Source organism: Sphaerodactylus townsendi, linkage group LG13, assembly GCF_021028975.2.
Source record: "Sphaerodactylus townsendi isolate TG3544 linkage group LG13, MPM_Stown_v2.3, whole genome shotgun sequence".
Taxonomy (NCBI): domain Eukaryota; kingdom Metazoa; phylum Chordata; class Lepidosauria; order Squamata; family Sphaerodactylidae; genus Sphaerodactylus; species Sphaerodactylus townsendi.
The window spans coordinates 46249550-46270117 of record NC_059437.1 but is presented as its reverse complement, the minus strand read 5'-3'; the positions used below and the strand labels follow the sequence as shown (position 1 = coordinate 46270117).

Sequence of the window (20568 nt, the reverse complement as noted above, 5' to 3'; positions counted from 1 at the left end):
ACTTAGAAACCCACGTACGAGGATTCCTTGTTCACAAGAGCTTTCCAAATTCATTCCAAAGGAGGGAAAAGATCAGTATCCCTTAAAGTATGGTGTGGAGAAAATGGACAGAGATAATTTTTTCCACCTTCTTTCATAATACTGGAACTTGGAGCAGATTTAGGACAGACAAAAGAAATTGCTGCTTTCTGCAATGAATGATTAAGTTGTGATTCCACCACAAGATGGCATGATGGCCTCTAGCTTACATGGTTTTTAAAAAAGGGATCCGACATATTCACACAATTGAGAGCTATCAAAGGCTTAGTTGTAATGACTAATGGGATTGCCAAGTTCAGAGGTGACGTACCTCCACATACTGGTTGCTAGGGTAGGGGGTGGCCATGGTCAATTGCAGAAGAAAAATAAGAAGAAAGAGTTTGGATTTATACCCCCCCCCTTTCCCTACTGTAAGGAGACTCAAAGGGGCTTCTCTCCTTTCCCTTCCCCCCCCCCCACAATAAACACCCTGTGAGGTGGGTGGGGCTGAGAAAGGTCTGAAGAACTGTGACTAGCCCAAGGTCACCCAGCTGGCACGTGTTGGAGTGCACAAGCTAATATGGTTCACCAGATAAGCTCCCACAGCTCAAGTGGCAGAGCAGGGAACCAAACCCGGTTCCCCAGATTAGAGTGCCCCTGCTCTTAACCACTACACCACGTTGGCCTCAAAGAGGTCTGTTGTGTTATGCCTTCTTGTGGGCATTTTAAATGCATCTGGCCAGTCACTATGGGAAAAAGGATGCTGGTCTAAATAGATGTTTGGTCCGATCATCAGGCCTCGTCTCCTGTGGCTATGAATACCCACATGAATCTGTTTCCTCCTGTAAAATGAATTGGCAGCCATTGCTATTCGCTGCACTGGGACAATAGCAACCTCGTCCAAGAAATCGAGTATTCATAATTTATAGGATGAAAAAAAAATCTATTCAACTATCTTTCTATGCTATCGTTTGCCATCCGACTGGGACAGGACGGAGAGAGCCACTGAGCCTGATCCACTGTTTTCAGATCGCAGTACACATCGACATGACAGGATTTGATGGACAGACAAACGCACAATGGCTTTTCCACTCTCTTCCACAAAAAGCAAGAGTAATCTCTGGCTCACGATGCCGTGCTTTCGTCGACGGGTTCGGCCGGTTCCCAACTGCCCGTTGGAGAGATTTTCTTCCAATCAGCTGTACAAAGTTTATTTCTTCACAAATAAGGCTACAGCTGGTTTTTGGCCAAAACATTTTTTTAAAAAGAAAAGTGGAGTGTTTTTTTTTAAATTTAAAAAACAAAAACCAACCAATCCCAGGACACAAAATAGAAAGGACACCGTCAGCTGCGCTTCCTCCTCTTCTTGTTGGCATTATCTGAGTTTTCACAGTGCACCTAGCTTCACGGCTGGTTTTGCGGATGGCTCTTTTTCCCCCCCGTGAATTTCTTTTTATACCGAAATTTCGTAGGTTGTTCCACCCACTCCAGACACTTTCTTAACATTTGAGTGTCTAGCCGGACTGGCTGGGGGGCCCTGGGGGCTTGGCGTTGACCCTATCCGACACTCTACCCTTGAAATTCCTTTCGGCTGTCCGTTAATTTTACTGTGAGGTGTCTTCAACTGGATGTCCTCCCTGTGTCAGAAGCAAAACAAGCAAATTGGGAGTGAGCAGACATGGATCGACCATCATCAAATCTCCACACAAACATTCTGGAAGCTGGAGGCTTTCACGGCCGGATACAATTGGTTCTGGTGGGTTTTCCGGGCTGTGTGGCCGTGGTCTGGTGGATCTTGGACACAGCGTGTAACAGACTTCCCTCTGTGATACACCTCTGAAGATGCCAGCCACAGACGCAGGCGAAACGTTAGGAACAAGATCCACCAGACCACGGCCACACAGCCCAGAAAACCCACCAGAACCATTCTGGAAGCTTGGGTGCTGTGTGGTTTCCGGGCTGTATGGCCGTGTTCTAGCAGCATTCTCTCCTGACGTTTCGCCTGCATCTGTGGCTGGCATCTTCAGAGGATCATTCAAACGTCAGGAGAGAATGCTGCTAGAACACGGCCATACAGCCCGGAAACCACACAGCACCCAAGTGATTCCGGCTGTGAAAGCCTTCGACAATACATTCTGGAAGCTGTTTACATCTTGATACGTCAAAGCACACATTTTTAGGGTATTTCTCTGTGTGCCTTAGAGGATTAGCTTGTGTGGCTTCCCCAATGCTAATACAATTTAGTGGGATGGGAAATCCATTCCGCAGGTTTCCCCCACATTTTCCCTGCCCTAATCCACCACTGCATCATTCCCAACACTCACCACTGGGAGAACCAGCATGATGTAGTGAAGAAGTGGATTTTAATCAGGAGAACCGGGTTTGATTCCTCACTCCTTCATATGAGTGGCTAATTTTTATCTGGTGAACCAGATTTCTTTCCCCACTCCTGCATCCCAGCTGCCATTTTGATACTCCAGCAATCAGCACATGGATTGTCACACATGACAACTGGCTTTTAAAAAGAAAGAGTTTGGATTTATATCCCCCTTTCTCTCCTGCAATGCCTTCATTTTCTCTCTCCACAACAGACACCTTGTGAGGTAGGTGGGGAGAGTTCTAAAGAACTGTGACTAGCCCAAGGTCATTCAGCAGGCTTCATGTGTAGGAGCAGAAAAACAAAGCTGGTTCAGCAGATAAGAGGCTGCTGCTCAGGCAGGGGAACAGAGAATCAAGCCCAATTCTCCAGATTAGAGTCCACCTGCTCTTAACTACTACACCACACTGTCTCTCTCTTCTAAGTTGTTCCTAGCACAGCGAGCATGCGCGTACTAATGAGTTTGTGTATTTCTCCAGCAGAGAGGAAATAAATTACTTTTAATGTCCCCACTGTTCACACAAAACAGGCTTCAGTATCCCTGGATATTTATTTGTTTGTTTGTTGGTTGGTTATATTTATATACCGCCCTCCCCCGGAGGGCTCAGGGCGGTGAACAACACAACAGAAATAGAGCACATGAACCAAAGACTAAAATTCAATAAATATTAATTAATGTTGGCTCTATATAAAATAAACCCCACCCCATTAAAAACGCAGAATACTAAAATCAGCATAATAGATGGCACCTACTATCAAGTCCCCTAAAAAACAGAGGGGGGGGGGGAACGGCAGGATCCACTGATGTTATAAGGGGCCATCAGCGGCCAGCCTCCCCAAAGGCCCGGCAGAACAGCTCCGTCTTGCAGGCCCTGCGGAACTCATTAAGGTCTCGCAGGGCCCTGACAGCTGGAGGGAGAGCGTTCCACCAGGTCGGGGCCAGAGCTGTAAAGGCTCTGGCCCGGCTGGAGGCCAGCCATATCTTTGAGGGGCCAGGGATCACCAGTAAATTGGCCTCTGCTGAGCGCAGAGACCGATTTGGGACATATGGGGTAAGACGGTCCCGCAGGTACGGAGGTCCCAGGCCGCGCAAGGCCTTAAAGGTTAACACCATCACCTTGAAAATGATTCGGAATTCAATCGGTAACCAGGATACTAATCTGCATCCTGCTTTTCAATTTGATAATACTTCCCCTGCAAAAAAAAAAAGAAAACCCCAACCATCCCTGAATGTTAGAAAAAAATATTTCTGCAGAAAGGCAGTTGTGCTTACCTTGGAGTGCCCATTGGTTGTGCCTCGGTTATTTCCACAGCATTGACAAATGAGACAGCTTTCGGGCCGTATGAGGGTGACCTGGGGATCCCACCGGGGGATGGTGGGACTTGGTGACCAGGAGACTTGAAGGAACCATTGCTCATCCTGCCTTGCAATGCTTGGTGGGCTTGGACATTGTTATTGGCCAGGTCCGCTTGTATGGAAGGAGTGGAAGTCCTTGACGTTCTGGTCATTACACTGGAGAGGGAAGTCACCGAGGCCTGCAGAACAGGGTTCCTCGCACTAAAACTGCTCGCGCTCATCAGATTGTCTCTAGAGCCATATCTCAAGACGAGGCTACGCGGGTCTTCCGACAGCATGCTGACCTGCTGGAGGCTGTAAGAGCTGGGGGTGTCGTACACCCCCGAGTCTGCAAACACAGAGTCCGGGTGAGAGTGGAGGAGCTTTTCCCTCTCCTCCATTTCTTTCCTCTCCTGAATGGATGCCATAATAGTTTTCGATAGGTTGTCATAGCGCACTGGCGAGGGGTCGCGCGGGTGCGAGGCCGGGCTGCCCAGCACAGGGCTGAAACTTTGCGGGGGCTGGCGCTGGAGCTCTCTGCCCCGCAGGTGGCACATTTTGGCTGACAAATATGGCGAGTGGTACCCAATGGAGCCCACAGCGGGATGAGCTACGCACCTCCGCCCTGAAGGGGACATGGGGTTGAGCAAACTGTCGTAAGACAGACTCCCATTCCTGTTCGACAAAGAGTTGGGGGAAAAGATGCTCTTGTAAGGTGTTGAGGCGACCCCTTCTGTCTTCAGCGGGTGCAGGGACACTTTGTCTAGCCCTCGCCGGCTGGCAGATTTGAGGCTCAAAGATCTCGAATTGACAGCAAAGGAGTCTATTTGAAGCGGAGATGACTGGTAGGTCTTGTGAAGGGAGCTCTTATGATAGCTGGGGATGTCCATGCTTGGTTCTGACTGGTAATCGAGGCTGCTGACATTCTCGTCCATGACAGCTACTTGCTTATGACCATCCTTTATGGAGATCTGAAAAAGAGGTATGTAACAGAGAGGTAAGGTAGTAGGACCAGACTAAAGGAGGCAGAATCCCAGCAGTGATACTCTTTGAACTTCTCTTTGCTAAATGGGACTATTTCCCCCTTTTCTTTGCAGTCAGCATATACCCGTGGTGGCGAACCTTTGGCACTCCAGATGTTGAGCATGGGCTACAATGCAGGGGCTGATGGGGGGGGATTGTAGTCCATAACATCTGAGTGCCAGTCTCGCTACTCACCACTGCTATGTACTTCCTCGTGGTATACAAGTTGGATCTGTGACCCTTCCCTACGTCTGATGTATCGCATTCACACTTCAGCTGCAAGCTCTCCTCAGTTCTGATCAGTTCAGGATTTAATTAAGATCAGGCACACAGTATACATAGAGGAGGAGGAGAAGGAGAAGGAGAAGGAGAAGAAGAAGAGGAGTAGGAGTAGGAGTAGGAGTAGTAGTTTGGATTTATATCCCCCCTTTCTCTCCTGTAAGGAGACTCAAAGGGGCTTACAATCTCCTTTCCCTTCCCTGCACACAACAAACACCCTGTGAGGTGAGTGGGGATGAGAGAGCTCAGAAGAACTGTGACTATCTCAAGGTCACCCAGTTGGCATGTGTTGGAGTGCACAAGCCAATCTGGTTCACCAGATAAGCCTCCACAGCTCAAGTGGCAGAGCGGGGAATCAAACCCAGTTCTTCAGATTAAAGTGCATCTGCTCTTAACCACTACACCATGCTGGCCCCACAGATAGGGGGCTTCAGCCTGCCTTCTTGCACTGTATTCTCAACCTGAAACAATAGCAATGGGGAGTATTTGGAGAAACCCACACTTTCTCTAAGATATCCAGGGGTTTCCTCAAGAGGACCAATAACACTATCCGGAGATTGCTTCAGGGTGTGAAAACTGTGCAGGCAAAAAGGTCAAAGCAACTTAAAGGTTACACAGCGCCCTGTTCTATACTAACATTCTCTTCCATCCACGCACTTCCTCAGATGATTCAATAGCAACTGAAGCATGTATAAAACTATAATATTTTGAACAAGAAGAGCACCCAAGCCGTTTGTTAGGTAATAAGGTGAAGCTCTTGAGGCAATCTTTTCAGCGGAGGCAGCTTGGTGCAGTAATAACACACTGCGAGTCTGCCTTTCAAAAGCTCTCGGTCAGGTGACAAGTACTCAAAGAGAGATAGATGAGCCATTACAGGGAAGAGTCCAGCTAAAGAAAGCAACTTCGGGAAGCAGGATTTCTTGATGGGTATCTGCCTCCATTTTCAGAGTTAAAAGCACAATCATCAAAGGCTTAGGCTAGGATCCACACGCTCTTCTCTTGCCTGTTGTGTAGGTGCACTCCACTATGAAGTACGTATTCCTAAGATTTTGCACCTCATTGAAAGACATTAATGGTACATAAGTGTAAACACCACACACACAGAGAAGCCATTGTGGAGAACTCCCTCTGCGATGGACAAAGGAAGCACAAGTGGAAATGAGGTATAGGATCTAAAGGTTTTTCTCTAGGGAAGAAAAAGATCTTCCAGCCAATCAGTAATCAGTGCCAAACTAAACATGATGGTGGCCACAAGTCCATGCCCCACATGCTGTTTCTGACACTTGAACAGATGTGTGTGTGTGTGGGGGGGGTTGCTCTTGGAGCTCACACACACTGACCCCAATCTGGACTGGGGCTTCATAGCAATTTTAAGAAGAAGAGTTTGGATTTGTACCCCACCTTTCTCTCCTGTAAGGAGACTCAAGGAGGCTATTATACCTTTTCCCTTCCTCTCCCACACAACAACAGACACTCCAGAGGTAGGTGGAGCTGAGAGAGTTCCAAAGAACTGTATCTAGCCCAAGGTCACCCAGCAGGAATATAGGAGTGCAGAAACACATCTGGTTCACCAGATAAGCCTCTGCCACTCAGGTGGAGGAGTAGGGAATCAAACCTGGAACTCCAGATTAGAATCCACCTGCTCTTAACCACTACACCACACTGGCTCTCAAGTTGGAAGAGTTATGAACAATGTCCCTGCCTGTTTGCTGGCAGAACAGCTTACCTGAATCTCTTAACCTCCACTTCTCCTTTCTTTGGCAAGAAATTCCAGTCTCAGGGTGAAACTTCATATTAAGCAAAGTGATGATAAAAGACCTTTCATTGATTTGCTAGTCTATAAAAGGCTCTTTATCATTATTTTGGAACTAGACTTAATGTGAAGTTCCCTCCTGAGATGGAATTCTGCCCTTTCTTTCCAACCGTAAGGAAAAAATAATTTTGCTGTGTGCCTCCAGACACTTCCTAAACTTTGCAGAGGGCTTTCGTCACAAAAGGAGAATTTACCTCTTAGGAGGTCCTACACCCTTAACAGTAACCCTCACTGAGATGCTTGAGTTTGCAGCCACGTCATACACACAGAACAAGCGGCATAAATGGAGTGAAACCTTTTCATTACACATTACAATATATTTTACATTTTTTATGATGAACTGAAGGTTAAGTAAAGCCATATGTTTCATAAAACAGTTTCCCCCCCTAATTAAACTGCACAATTAAACATTTTAACAACAAGCAAGGGTGTCTTATATCTTAATTCTAGAAACTGGTGTGCAAGCATAATCTCTCACATATGTAATCCACTTGTAGGAGCAGGTCAACATATGAAAAGTATTTAATGCAACATTTCATATTTTAATATTTCAGTATTTCATATTTTATGACGTACTCATATGAGCAAGGTAACACACGAGAGGGATTTTATGCAATATTTCATATTCTTTCCTGAGCAAGAACTTCTGGTTTGAGGGTGCTGCTCTTTCACAGAATTTTTTTGCAGTATGTTTTGAATTCCTCCTGCAAAAAACCCACACGCTATATACCGTAAATAGTAAGTACGACGATCTCTAAACTACAGAGAGGTAGCCACGTCACTGTTTTGTAATCAGATCAACAGAGAGTCTTGTGGCACCTTAAACACTAACAGATTTATTGTGGAATAAGCTTTCATGAGCCAGAGCTCGCTTTGTTAGCTACCTCATTAAAGTATGTGAGTGAGCAGAAGGAAGTTATGTTTGAATTGATTAGCCATGTAATTCCTGGGAATTAATCCCTGAATAGAACCAAGAGGAAATCTCTGACACTTATCTCAAGGCTTATGCTGCAGGTATTTATAGTCTGGCTTCAGTGAGAATTCGAGGCTGCTTACAAACTAATTAAAACAATACAGAAAAAAAAGCAAAGTGCTAAGAACATCCAAACAAACTGTTATTTTTTTTTAAAAAGCTTGAGAAAGAAATCTACCAATTAATCCACTAAATCCACTCTCGCTTGCAATACGGCCCAGGAATTTAAATGCACCTATTTGGCTATCAAAAGCTATTCAGAATTGACAGACTTTGGTTACATGGATAGCCAGTTCCAACAAGCTACCTGCAATCTTTCCATACAGGAAGTCACCTTGAGGACCCCAAATGTAGTTTCTGTCAAGTCAGTAGACCTGTGTATGGACCATGCCACGTTAAACTACAAGTGAGGCTTACACGCTTAAATGCTGCTCTGCAGGAAATACACAAATAATCTCCAGAAAAGTAGCTTTCTGCTTGACATGATGCTTTTCCATGCACATGTTGAGTCCTCCCTCCCACAATATACAGTGCAACTGTAAGCAGAGTTCCCTCTTCTGTAACTCTATGTAGGATTGCACAGTTATGACCCATCTGAGGATGCACTGATACTTCTGCCAGCATACAATTGGCCATGCTGGCAGGGTCTGATGTAAATTCAGTCCATAACATCTGAGTGTTAGGTTCTACCACCACTGCAAGGCTGCATGACAGGGAGGGCAATTGCTGCTGCCAGGTCACTTCCATAGAGTATCTAGGCAGTGCAGTGAGGCAGCAAAACTTTAAGGAGTCTCAATCTCTGTTCAGACGCTTCCATGATAGTGTACCTTTAGATTTTCATGCTGAATGCTAGCGAGCATTTGTACATTGCTGGCGTATGGCTGGATCAGTTTGGGCGAAAGGCTTCTGGGGAAAGAAAGAAAAGGAAACATGCCTGTCCATTTCCAAGATGAACTAAAAAGGATGCACACTGATATACAATAGCACACAGCAGGAGTTCCCACCCTAGCTGAGTTACAAGGGCATTTTTGGAATGTGGAGTGGCCCCACAAAGTAGCTACCATGGGGAATAATATCCTTGCTTTAGGGAAGAAATATTGTTTACTTTTCAGTTTCTCCAGAATGGGGAAGAGAATTTGCACCCAGTGTGGCCACATGAGATATTTCAAAGCCCAGAGACATCAGAAGATCTGCATTTATGGCCAAAGCAAGTATGCACAGCCATGATGCATCCATCCAGGATAAACTCAGTACTTTGCCAATGAGTGAGCAAGTATTTGCTTCACTTATACTAGGGGTGGCCAACCTACGGTGCTCCAGATGTTCATGGACTACAATTCCCATCAGCCGCTGAAGTTGGTTTCAGGTAGCCAGCTCCACGCTGACTAAGTCTTCCATCCTTCCGAGGTTGGCAATGTGAGCACCCAACTTGTGGGGATAAAGTGTAGAGGACTGGGGAAGGCAATGGCAAACTACACCCCGTAAACATAGGCCCCTTCCGCACATGCAGAATAATGCACTTTCAATCCACTTTTACAATTGTTTGAAAGTGGATTTTGCTATTCCGCACAGTAAAATCCAGCTGCAAAGTGGATTGAAAGTGCACCATTCTGCATGTGCGGAAGGGACCTTAGTCTGCCTACTAAACTTTGTGATGTGAAGTCACCCCATTGTCAGTAATGACCCAATGCTTGCACAGGGTACCTTTACCTTCATCTCCCAGATGCTGACCAACTCTCCAAACACTACGCCATGCTGGGAATTGCTATGGTGTTGCAATAATATACCATTTGCTGATTTTTTAAAAGCACTGCAGCAGCACGGCAGGGAACAAATGCGGCTAAATGACAGCTGATAGTGGAAACTGTACAGAAAATCCCCGTGCGGATACTCCAAGGCTCTGTATTCACAGTGGCTACAAATGCAAAATGGTCAACCCTTCCCATGTGGTATGGTCAGTTTTTCTTTGACATCCAAAGTAAATCCCCAATACCTTCATTGCTTCCCAATTCGCTGTATTTGCTGGAGTCTCCTTTGGGTGGTAAAGGTGGTTGGATATCCAAGGTTTTGTCTTCCAGCCCTTCCAGGCTAACTTTAGACTGAAAAATAACCAAAAAGCAAATTAATATCCTCCCAGATTGCATTTGCACATCTCAAATAAGACCATTTGGTGCAGAAGTCAAGCAAACCCTTCAAGTTAAGGAAATAGTTCTGACTTCTCGTTGTGCATCCACAGAATGATATACGAAGTTGGCGACCTTGCACTTCCATATTTCAGTGTATATAATTGGCCATGCTGGCAGGGGCTGATGGGGATTGTAGTCCATAACATCTGAAGTGCCAAAGGTTCGCCACCACTGTTCTAGAGTTACTTCCCAGAAGGGATTTATCTGAAAATATTTAGCCATCCGCACTGCCAACCCAAGGACATCCTTATCAGCTGACTTCTCGATCTGGTTCACGGGATTGCTCCATACATCCCAGAATACTGGAGCCTTTTGATCTCTTTTCAACTATATCTCCCTAACTCTGAGGGCCAGAAACCTAGTTCTTTGTTGAGGATTGCACTGAAATACATATCTGAGTCTCTGCTCTATGCTCCATCCCAGCAAGTCTTGAAAAGTGTGTGGGGAGGGGGGGGAAGAGGGCTCCACTTATTAAATCTTGAAACATTAATGTTTCATGCAGTAATGTATTAATATTGTGTTAAAATGTAATTAATGTATTGAATATTATTAATATTGATGCATTGAGACTTAAATGTATATCCATTGTTTCACTGGCAAATTTCAGTCCTTTTTATTGTACTTCCAATCAGAATGGTGAAAAAAATGTAGCTTCCCTACACTTTCCCAAGTTTCCTCAAGGCATGGAATGGGGGATTCTAATATGTACCGAATGTGTTAAATAATGAAGTAATGCTGAATAGGCACCCTTAAAGATCCAAACTTTGGTCCAGGTGCCCTGGCTGTTATAGCTACCTGGACTTTTCTTGGAGGGCTGATGCCCCCCCCCACCTCACATCTGGGCTGGTCAAGCCCAGTGGCGAAAGGGCAATGCTTGGCCAGCCCTCATGTGGTGAGGAGGAAGCAGTCTTCCTTCCTTCCTTCCTTCCTTCCTTCCTTCCTTCCTTCCTTCCTTCCTTCCTTCCTTCCCTCCTTCCTTCCTCCCTCCTTCCTTCCTCCCTCCTTCCTTCCTTCCTTCCTTCCTCCCTCCCTCCTTCCTTCCTCCCTCCCTCCCTCCCTTCCTCCTCCCTCCCTCCCTCCATTAGATGAGCAGGGCTGAAGTCTTTTTCATTGGCTATCCTCCTCCCTCCACTCCTGCAAGTACCAGATTCCAACTAGGAGTTCCCATGCACAGCATTTTACAATCAGAATGCAGCTATGCTTTCTGCATACCTCTTGATTATGCAGACGTCACTATATCTTTTTAACAGAAAGCAGCCACTCAGGAAGAGGGAATAATTAACTCTTTCCCCCCTTGCTGTCTTTTCCAAGCAAGTGGAACAGTAATGTTCTCTTTCCCCCCTTCCCAAGCAAGTGGAACAATAATGTTCAGTGGGAAAACAGAACAAGGGAAATAATTAAATAGCCCCTTTCCCCTTTAAATCTCAGCCGCAGTGGCTGCCTGCTCTTTGAGAGGTACTCTGCCAGCAACACGGAATTCTGATCAAAGAAACTTCACTTCCATACAGTTTTCGTTTTCCTCCAGAACAGGGGTAGGGAACCTGCGGCTCTCCAGATGTTCAGGAACTACAATTCCCATCAGCCTCTGTCAGCATGGCCAATTGGCCATGCTGGTAGGGGCTGATGGGAATTGTAGTTCCTGAACATCTGGAGAGCCGCAGGTTCCCTACCCCTGCTCCAGAAGCATATTTGCTCCAATAATCTTGCAAAACAAGGAATTATCTTCTGTTTTAAAAACGTGCTTTCTATCCTGGACTACAATCCACATGTTATTTACAAGGAAAGAATCCTAAAATGCCAAGAGGCTCTTTAAGAGCACGCATCTTGCAAACAACAAAATAGATGTTAAGTCATATATTTATTTGTTTAAAAACATGGTGCTGGAACCTGCCAGCTTTTCATCAGCAAATGAGGACAGAGGGACACCTTTTTTATCACCCAAAAGGATATTCCAAGGACCGTGGGCAAAAGCCACACAGAATGAGGGGGATCTTGAGTAGAAAAGTGGGCCCGATCTTATCCAGCTATGTCCTGCTTTCCCAGCCCAAGGACTTTGGAGGCACCTTCCAATCGTAAATTTAAAACGCAGCAAATCATCAGTGAATCACGAGTTTAAAAAAATCGATCTAAAGGAGTGGCGAAAAAACAGCCTACAATCAAACGGAAGGAAAACCCCTAAATGGAATGGGCAGTTCTTTAGTTATTAAATTAATAGTCTGCTTTTTGGTTCTCAAAGAGACTTAAAACATCTTAGTGGTTGCATCCCTCCAGCTTTTTCATTCACCAAATTCCTTATTTCAACTCCCATTTCACAGAGCCCTTCGGGGGTGGGTGGTTATAATAAATTAAACTAACAATAATAGTTTTTGTTCCTGCAGGTCCCATGAACATCAGTGTAGTTTTTTTTGGTGTTCAAAGGGAACCCCTTTCTCCCATTTTCACCAATGCAAAAGTTGGTTGGAACCGATCCATTATCTTTTTCTACTTCTGTTTCCCTCTCATCCCCCTTTCTAATATATTATCTCCCAATTGCTCTGCCTGAGATGTTGTTCTGTCGATGGTTTTGGTACGTCAGTGGCTGTCTGGTGTGTCTCTGGCCCCTTCTTTCCAGGACTAAAAGTTTGTAATGCCTTGGGGGCCAAGCAAGGAGGAGTCAGGTGCATAAAACTTCAAAAAATGTCCTACCTTGCTCCAGTTGAGGTTGGCTTGAATGCCGTTGTCACTTATCTTGACCGTAATCTGCCGCTCAGTTAAATCTGGTCTCAGAAAAGGTGGTTTCACGCTTACTGGCTGTCTCTTCTTTGGGTCAACAATGTACCTGAGAAATTAGTGAAACATTTCTTCAAAAAAAAACAAGCAAAAAACTCTAGGCAAATAGGCAAGAATTCCCCCTTCCCCAAAAAATCCTCATCTGCATTTTATTTGCATAAACAGGCGTCAAACTTGCGGCCGTCCAGATGTTATGGACTACAGTTCCCATAATCCCCTGCCAGCATCATGCTGGCAGGGGATGATGGGAACTGTAATCCATAACATCTGCAGGGCCGCGAGTTTGACACCTATAGCTGGAAAAAGAATTTGTAAATGGCTCGAGAGGTACTATTTCTGTAACACTGAGATTCTGAATGAGAGAACTGGATCCAGAGTACACTGACGATTCCTAACAATCAGAGGTGGGATCCAGCAGGTTCTCACCAGTTCCCGAGAGTGGGTTACTAATTATTTGTGTGTGCCGAAAGGGGGTTACTAATTGGGTCTGCTTTTCCATTAGAAATTCCATTAGGTCCAAAAATCATAAAGTCCTGTTGTTTCCTATGTGGCTGGTTAGCAAAGGTAGAAAACGGGGTAATTCTCCCTGTTGGGCTGTTTTAAAAACATGTTTTAGAAATATGGTAAAGTTCCTTGTTTAAGGAAAGTATCCTTCTTTTGATTTCTACAAACAAAATTAAGTATTTGAAAGTATTAAGTATTTGACAGGCAGTCAATTAGAGGAGAAGTAGTTGTTTCTGTGGGCAGTAGACGATAGGACTTGCTATAATGAGTTTAAATTATGGACAGAAAGATACCAGCTGGAAATTAGGAACTTTTTTTTTACAGTAAGAGTTTTTTACAGTAACAAAGAAATTATTAATGCCCCGCCCCTGGAATGCCCGGCCACGCCCCTGTCGTGCCCCACCCAGCCCCATTGGTGCTACGCCACTGTTTGAATCCCACCACCATGGGAACCTGTTACTAACATTTTTGGATCCCACCACTGCTAACGATCCCTCCTTTCCACTACAGAGCCTACCACGTCATTTCTCAGGGTCCTCTTACCCAGGAGCAGCTTTTTCTGGAGACAGCCATTTTAATGCTTCTAGGAAACCACCGAGAAAGGCATGAATGTCCCCTGCCCATTTACTTCTGAAGGTGGAAGCTGCAGTTAGCCATCATGGCTAACAGTCATTGATGCATATCAGCCTCACTGGAAGCAATTCCGGCTGCATATACATTGTGTTAGCATTCTGCAGTGACCACATCTAACATATCCTCTTGCAAGCACATTTGTTACGCACGGGTCAGAGAGTGCGCGAAATGGCAAATCGGTGCTGTGAGTCGATTCAATGCAAAACAGGCTTTGCGTTTCAGTGAACGCAAACACAGTCTGCGCAGATTCTGCGTCCCTCCATAGCAGCGTGAGTACATTTTAATAAGATCTGTTCCACATCGTGTACTTTTTTTTGCCAAGTGGGAAATCATACCTATTTCCTAATATTAAAAACTGTCAAGGAGATTGAAAACCACCCCTGCCTTCCATCTGTTATAATGCTAAGGAGCAAAGAATGAGCTTCCGGGATTTAAATTTTATTCTGACAGGGGAAAGAAAGGTGGCCCGTTACAGTAGGAGAGGGAGAATCTTTGAGACCAGAAGAATAGTTGCTGTGAAGATCACAGCTGATATGGATCTGTCTGGCTACTGGATAAGCGGTTCCTAGCGAGCAAAATCAATTAAAAGGGGGCAGGGAGGAAATGTACTTGAGGACATGAGAGCTCGGCTTGATTTACACACATGGCAGAATTAGGTAGAAATAAGGAGGAAGAGTTATGAGGCCGTAGACCAGACTGTACCATTTCAGCTTGCAGGTGGAAGACCGCAAAGCATCATGGGATGCTCCCTCGTATTAAAAACTCTCTGCCAGTAGAACATAAGAACATAAGAACAAGCCAGTTGGATCAGACCAGAGTCCATCTAGTCCAGCACTCTGCTACTCGCAGTGGCCCACCAGGTGCCCTTGGGAGCTCACCTGCAGGATGTGAAAGCAATGGCCTTCTGCGGCTGTTGCTCCCGAGCACCTGGTCTGTTAAGGCATTTGCAATCTCAGATCAAAGAGGATCAAGATTGGTAGCCATAGATCGACTTCTCCTCCATCGATCTGTTCAAGCCCCTTTTAAAGCTATCCAGGTGAGTGGCCATCACCACCTCCTGTGGCAGCATTGCCACAGAAAACCAGCACAACATAGAAAACCAGCACAACTAGGTTGCCAGCTTTCCTGGAAAATTCCTGAAGATTAGGATGACTATGTGGGAAGGGCAAAGTGCAAGCAGGGGGGAAAGTTAATGAGAATGTCCCACCACAGAGCCCACCCTCTGCCTTTTTCTCCAGGAAAGCTGATCTCTGCTGTCTGGAGATCAGTTGTAATTCCAGGGGAACTCTTTGAAGTCAAAGAAGCAAGGCACGACAAAAGAAAGAGAGGAGATGAAAGCTTTCTCTCTGCAGGGTGGGGACAAGAGAGGCAGGTGTTTTGAGCCATCGCATTGAAGAGTTTGAAGAGAAGAGTTTGGATTTATATCCCCTTTTCTCTCCTGTAAGGAGACTCAAGGGGGCTTCCAATCTTCTCCCCCCGCCCCAAACAACAAACACCCTGTGAGGTGGGTGAAGCTGAGAGAGCTCCGAAGAGCTGTGACTAGCCCAAGGTCACCCGGTAGGAATGTGAAGCAGTCAACACGTCAGCAGCAGACAAAGGACTTGAACCCAGTTTCTTCAGGGCCAAGGCATCTGGTAAGCAATACATCCCAAGACCCCTGGGGCACAGCTTAGGTGAATTACTAGCTTTTATATCCCATTTCTCCTAGTTTACCTGGGTGCCAGAGGGCTGCAGAGAACATGTTCCACGTTACCGCAACATCCTCGAGTGAAAGGATTCACCCCTCCACGGAATTTGCCTGTCACCTGCAATTACAATAATCATAGGACTTTGCACAGGTAAGAAAAGCATCAGTTAGGTCACCTATAGAATATCTGCTGATCTCTTGTCTTCAGAATCGTAAGAGGAGCTCGACCAGATCAAACCAAACAGTTCATCTCCTCCAGTATCCATTTTCCAACAGCAGCCAACCAGATGTTTCAAAGGAAGCCTTCCAGTATGGCATAAACACAATAGCCTTTCCCAGCTATTTGCCTTCCAGCAACTGGTATTCAGAGGCATTTAGCCTCTGGACATGGAAATCCCATTCAGTTGCAGAGGACTGTAGATCATAATTTTTTCTGTTGTCTCATTTAGGGGTATATTGGGAGGAAAACAGTGTCAAACCTTTCAGAACCTTATTTACACATTTCATCATGTCTCTGACCTTTCTCAAAAGCATAGGTGTCAAACTCGCGGCCCTCCAGATGTTATGGACTACAGTTCCCATCGTTCCCTGCCAGCATGATGCTGGCAGGGGATGATGGGAACTGTAGTCCATAACATCTGGAGGGCCGCGAGTTTGACACCTGTGCTTAAAAGGGTATAAATTGCCTCTCTTACACTCATATCCCATATCTCTACACAGAACATGGAAAGATGAACATACCCAAAGTTGCCTTATTCTGTCTGGCCACTGGGCCATTTTACAGTATTCCGATGGGCAGGCAGATAAAGGTATTTCCCAACACTTGCTAACCAAGACCCTATGACTGGTGATATTACCGACAGGAGCTGAATCTGGAGCATGTGAAAAGCACATGCCGTATCATGGAGCCACATCCCTTATACTTAAATATATAAATTGCTTCCTTACCTGTTCATTGGTTGTGCGTCCACGAGCCACTAGAACAATATGGAAGCCCGTAAGGCCAATGACAGGAATAAAGAACAACCCAGCGACACACATGACAGCCATTCTGCGTCCCCAACATTAAGGAAAGTCAAGCATTTAAATTAGAAGAGAATTGACTAGAAGAGAAGGAAAATCACTTCAAACCTGGAAAAAAGCAAACCTGGAGAAATCTAACCCTTTCAGTTTCAGTGACTACAACTGATTCAGGGGTGGCCAAACTATGGTGCTCCAGATGTTCATGGACTACAATTCCCATCAGCCCATGCTGGCAGGGATTGATGGGAATTGTAGTCCATGAACATCTGGAATACCATAGGTTGGCTACCCCTGCTAAACCAGGAAACTCTAGAATTTTACACAAATGGTTAATGTTAACAGAGGCAAATTACCCATTTTCATATGAAGATATTCATATGGACTGTTTTTAAGGTGTTGGTGCCGGACAGCAACCAGAAAAGACCCCAAGCACTTCAGTGTTGAGTAGGATTGCAGGCCCAGCAACCATGGGGCAGGGACATGAGGTTGGTAGCCATTTTACCATAAAGTTTCTGGAGATTTCTAGAGAGGTATGGCATCTCCTCTATTTGTTTCCAGAAGAGATATCATATGGTTGCTGATGGCATTTTTAAAAATCCAGTTCTCCTGTTGGCTGCTGGCCAGGCATGGGAAATCTCGGCAGGTATATGGCAATCCTAATGCTGTGGTTTGATGTGTAATCCCAGATCCACCATCATACCTCATATATCCACCATGCAAGGCCAACATGGGGGTCAGCCTTCTTGGGCAGCTGTCAAGGCTGAGGGGCTTGGGAGGGTCCACCACCAATCCTTGACACACCACGGTACAAACGCAGTATCCACCCCTGCCTGCGCTGCCTGCGTTGTGTGGCAGTGGTAGGATTGGCCCCTCCCAGCTCAATTAGGACCCCTCCAGCCCCATTCAAACAAGGAGCAGCAATGAGAACGTGGAGGAAGGACAGCCATTGCTGCTCCTTCCTTAGTGATTGTCTGGTGATGGCTTCAGCTGCTCTTAGCAACCATCACTGGTGACAACAACAGCCAACCACCTGCTTTCTACCCCTGCCTGAATGAGGGAGGGACAACTGGAGTGTGGTTTGACAGAAAGCGTTTTGTTCAGGGCCTCACCTGAAATTGTAGCCCCTGATGGGTAAGGATCAATATTATGAAAGCTACGTCCTCTGAAGAGCTCTGAGAAAACACTTTCTTCACAGCCTCTACAGATGCATTTTTCAGAAGCGATTTCTTTCTTTTCTTTTTTCTGTAAGGCGGAACATCACGGCGCCATGTGAGCTCCCATCTGCCATCTCAGAGTTTAATGAGCAGCAACAACAGGAGATGCATGGATTGTTCCCCTGCCGTTCTGTAAACTGCAAATAGCTGCTGGGGAGGTGTGGAGGAAGAGTCTGGATTAGGACTGCAGGCAGCACTGGAACAGACTATCTCCCAGTGCGCCATCTCTACCACACACACAGAGAGGGTCTGGGTGCTTGTACATTTATCTCCCTGAACCAATCTGGGTGGTCCAGGCTAGCCTGATCTCCTCGGAGCTGGGAAGCGAAGCAGACTTGGCCCTTGTTAATATTTAAATGGGAGACCACTAAAGAAGCCTCGGGGTTGCTATGCAGAGGAAGGCAATGGCAAACCACCGGCTGAAAATCTCTTGCCTTAAAAAACCCTGTGGGGTTGCCATAAATCAGTTGCAATTTGATGGCACTTTGCATACACAACACAAGGGGAACAGGAGCCCTGGGGATGAAGAAGTATGGCAACTGCAAAAAAAATGATGCAGAGAAAACAGCTAATCTCCCTTGCTCCAATTTGAATTGCAATCCTGCTGCTATTTGCAGTTTTAAAATATGGAAGGGGGGGGGAGTTCTGAAGGGAAAGCGAGCCTTTAACCCTTTACCCCTTCCCCTCTTCTCTCTTCTGCAATCTATATATATAAAAAGCAAACAGTGACTTTGTTAGTCACTCCCTAACGCCGAAACGGCTGGACGGATCGACCGCAAATTTTCACATGACGTCCCTCTCTGTTGTGGGCAGGTAATCGGACCTTCAAATCGCCAAAAGTCCATACCTGAGCCAGGTAAAACGTCTTTTTCCTGGCACACCAGGCCATGAAGCTGTTTGTGCTTAACTGTCACCCTTAGAATGTTCGTGCAGCCTGTCTGTCTGTGGCATGAGGGCTTAGAATGTTCGCGCAGATGGGCAGAGATGAGCAGTGAAAACAGTAAATAGGTAACACACTGTTAGGTAATACGACTGGAAGTGAAACACATACACACTTTGCCATGTGAGACACCAGGTGGGGTTTCTCCCCCTCACACATGGGTAACTTTCACTCTCTGTGCCTCACTCACTGCTACCACATAACACACATACTTTCATACACATCCAGCTCATCCTCACACACCTCACTCTGCCCTCCCTCACATCCAACCACCACTTACCCACTTCCTCACCCATATTCACCACAGCTCTCTTTTATTAAAAGCGAGCTGGAGTTTGCCTTTTTCTTCTAAGAAAATCCGCGGCGTGGGGGCGAACCAACACTACTGGCTCAGCTTCTTTTGCACATGGCCCTTTATGAACCCAGGGAGCTGGCCTCACCTCATCTGAGCGCCTCACCACCCTGCCTCTGCTGCCTGACTGGGATAGCCTGCTTGCCCCAGTTCTGCCTTACCCAAGCCCATGGACAGCAGGATTTGCACTCTGGACAGTTCCGTTGTGGAATGGAAAGGGTTACCTTATACTAAAAAAACAAGACACCACCATATAACAATGTGAATTGAAAAGGGAAAGAGGGATTCCATTTGACCACCCCATTGGACCTGCTTGGACATCTGTGTGGGTTGCGGACTGTGATGAGAAGGGCAATTGCCACAGCAAAGCGTGGCCAGGTCCTGCTAGTCTATATATATAAAAAGCTAACAGTGTTTTTGTTGATGATAGTATAACTCAGTAACTGCTGGGCCAATTCCTCTGAAAATTCCCAGCCACTATAGTCAGCCAGGCGAGAGTGTTTTTAGATGTTCACATACCTGAAATTTCACACCTGGCCCAGGTAAAATGCCTTTTTCCTGGCGCTCCCTGGTGAAGGACATGCAGCTGCCTGTGTGTAACTGTCACCCTTAGAATGTTCGTGCTGCTTAGAATGTTCACTCAGATGGCCAGATATGAGCAGTGGAAACAGTACATAGGCAGTCACTCGAGTGGAAGTGAAACACATACACACAGATACACACGAGGGAGAGGGAAGGGAGGGAGAGAGAGGGGTGGCATGCAAGGGAACAGAGGGAGAGGAAAGGGACGGAGGGGGAGGCATGCAAGGGAAGAGAAGTGAGAGAGGGAAGACAGTGAGGGGTGGCATGCAAGGGAGGGGAGGCAGGGGGCCCAGCATCTTGATATGACCCACCCACCCTAGTTTAAAATACAATCCTAAACAGAGTGACGTCCCACTGGTTTGAACAGACATGGTGGTGCGAAGTGTCACAGCTGACACGGCAGTCCCTCAGGATTTTCAGGGCAGCAAATGTCCAGAGATGGTTCGCCATTGCCTTCCTCTGCATAATGACCCACCCAAGTACTAACTGGGGCAAACCCTGCTCAGCTTCCAAGATCTAATGAGATCCGACTAGTATAAACCATCCAGGTCAGGGCTCAGTGGACTTAGAAGCGTGAAAAGCCGCTGAACTTGGCACTACAAAACTAAAATGGCCTCTTGAAGAGAAATACATACACACAGACACCTTGCTTCAAAGTAGCTTTCTGGGGATGAATATAAGCATTTTGATAAAACTACAGACAACATGATACACAGGTGTTTCATAGCAGATATGGTTTGGCCCAATGGTGGGATCCAAACATTTTAGTAACAGGTTCCCATGGTGGTGGAATTCAAACTGTGGCGTAGCGCCAATGGGGCTGGGCGGGGCACGACGGGGGCGTGGCTGGGCATTCTGG

General features: G+C 46.1%; 1 protein-coding gene across 1 annotated transcript in view; it reads right to left on the bottom strand.

Moving 5' to 3' along the window:
• Positions 1-577: 577 nt before the first annotated feature.
• The window catches only part of ZDHHC8 (zinc finger DHHC-type palmitoyltransferase 8), a 129995-nt gene continuing 110004 nt past the window's right edge, over positions 578-20568 (bottom strand). Inside the window, exons 5-12 of the mRNA XM_048513849.1 lie at positions 16547-16649; positions 15625-15716; positions 12691-12823; positions 9813-9918; positions 8624-8729; positions 5534-5609; positions 3669-4702; positions 578-1655 (exon numbers count right to left, since the gene is read on the bottom strand). Of these exons, the coding sequence (XP_048369806.1) occupies positions 1472-1655; positions 3669-4702; positions 5534-5609; positions 8624-8729; positions 9813-9918; positions 12691-12823; positions 15625-15716; positions 16547-16649 (1834 nt within the window). The 3' untranslated portion in view covers positions 578-1471. The remainder of the gene's footprint in view (positions 1656-3668; positions 4703-5533; positions 5610-8623; positions 8730-9812; positions 9919-12690; positions 12824-15624; positions 15717-16546; positions 16650-20568) is intronic.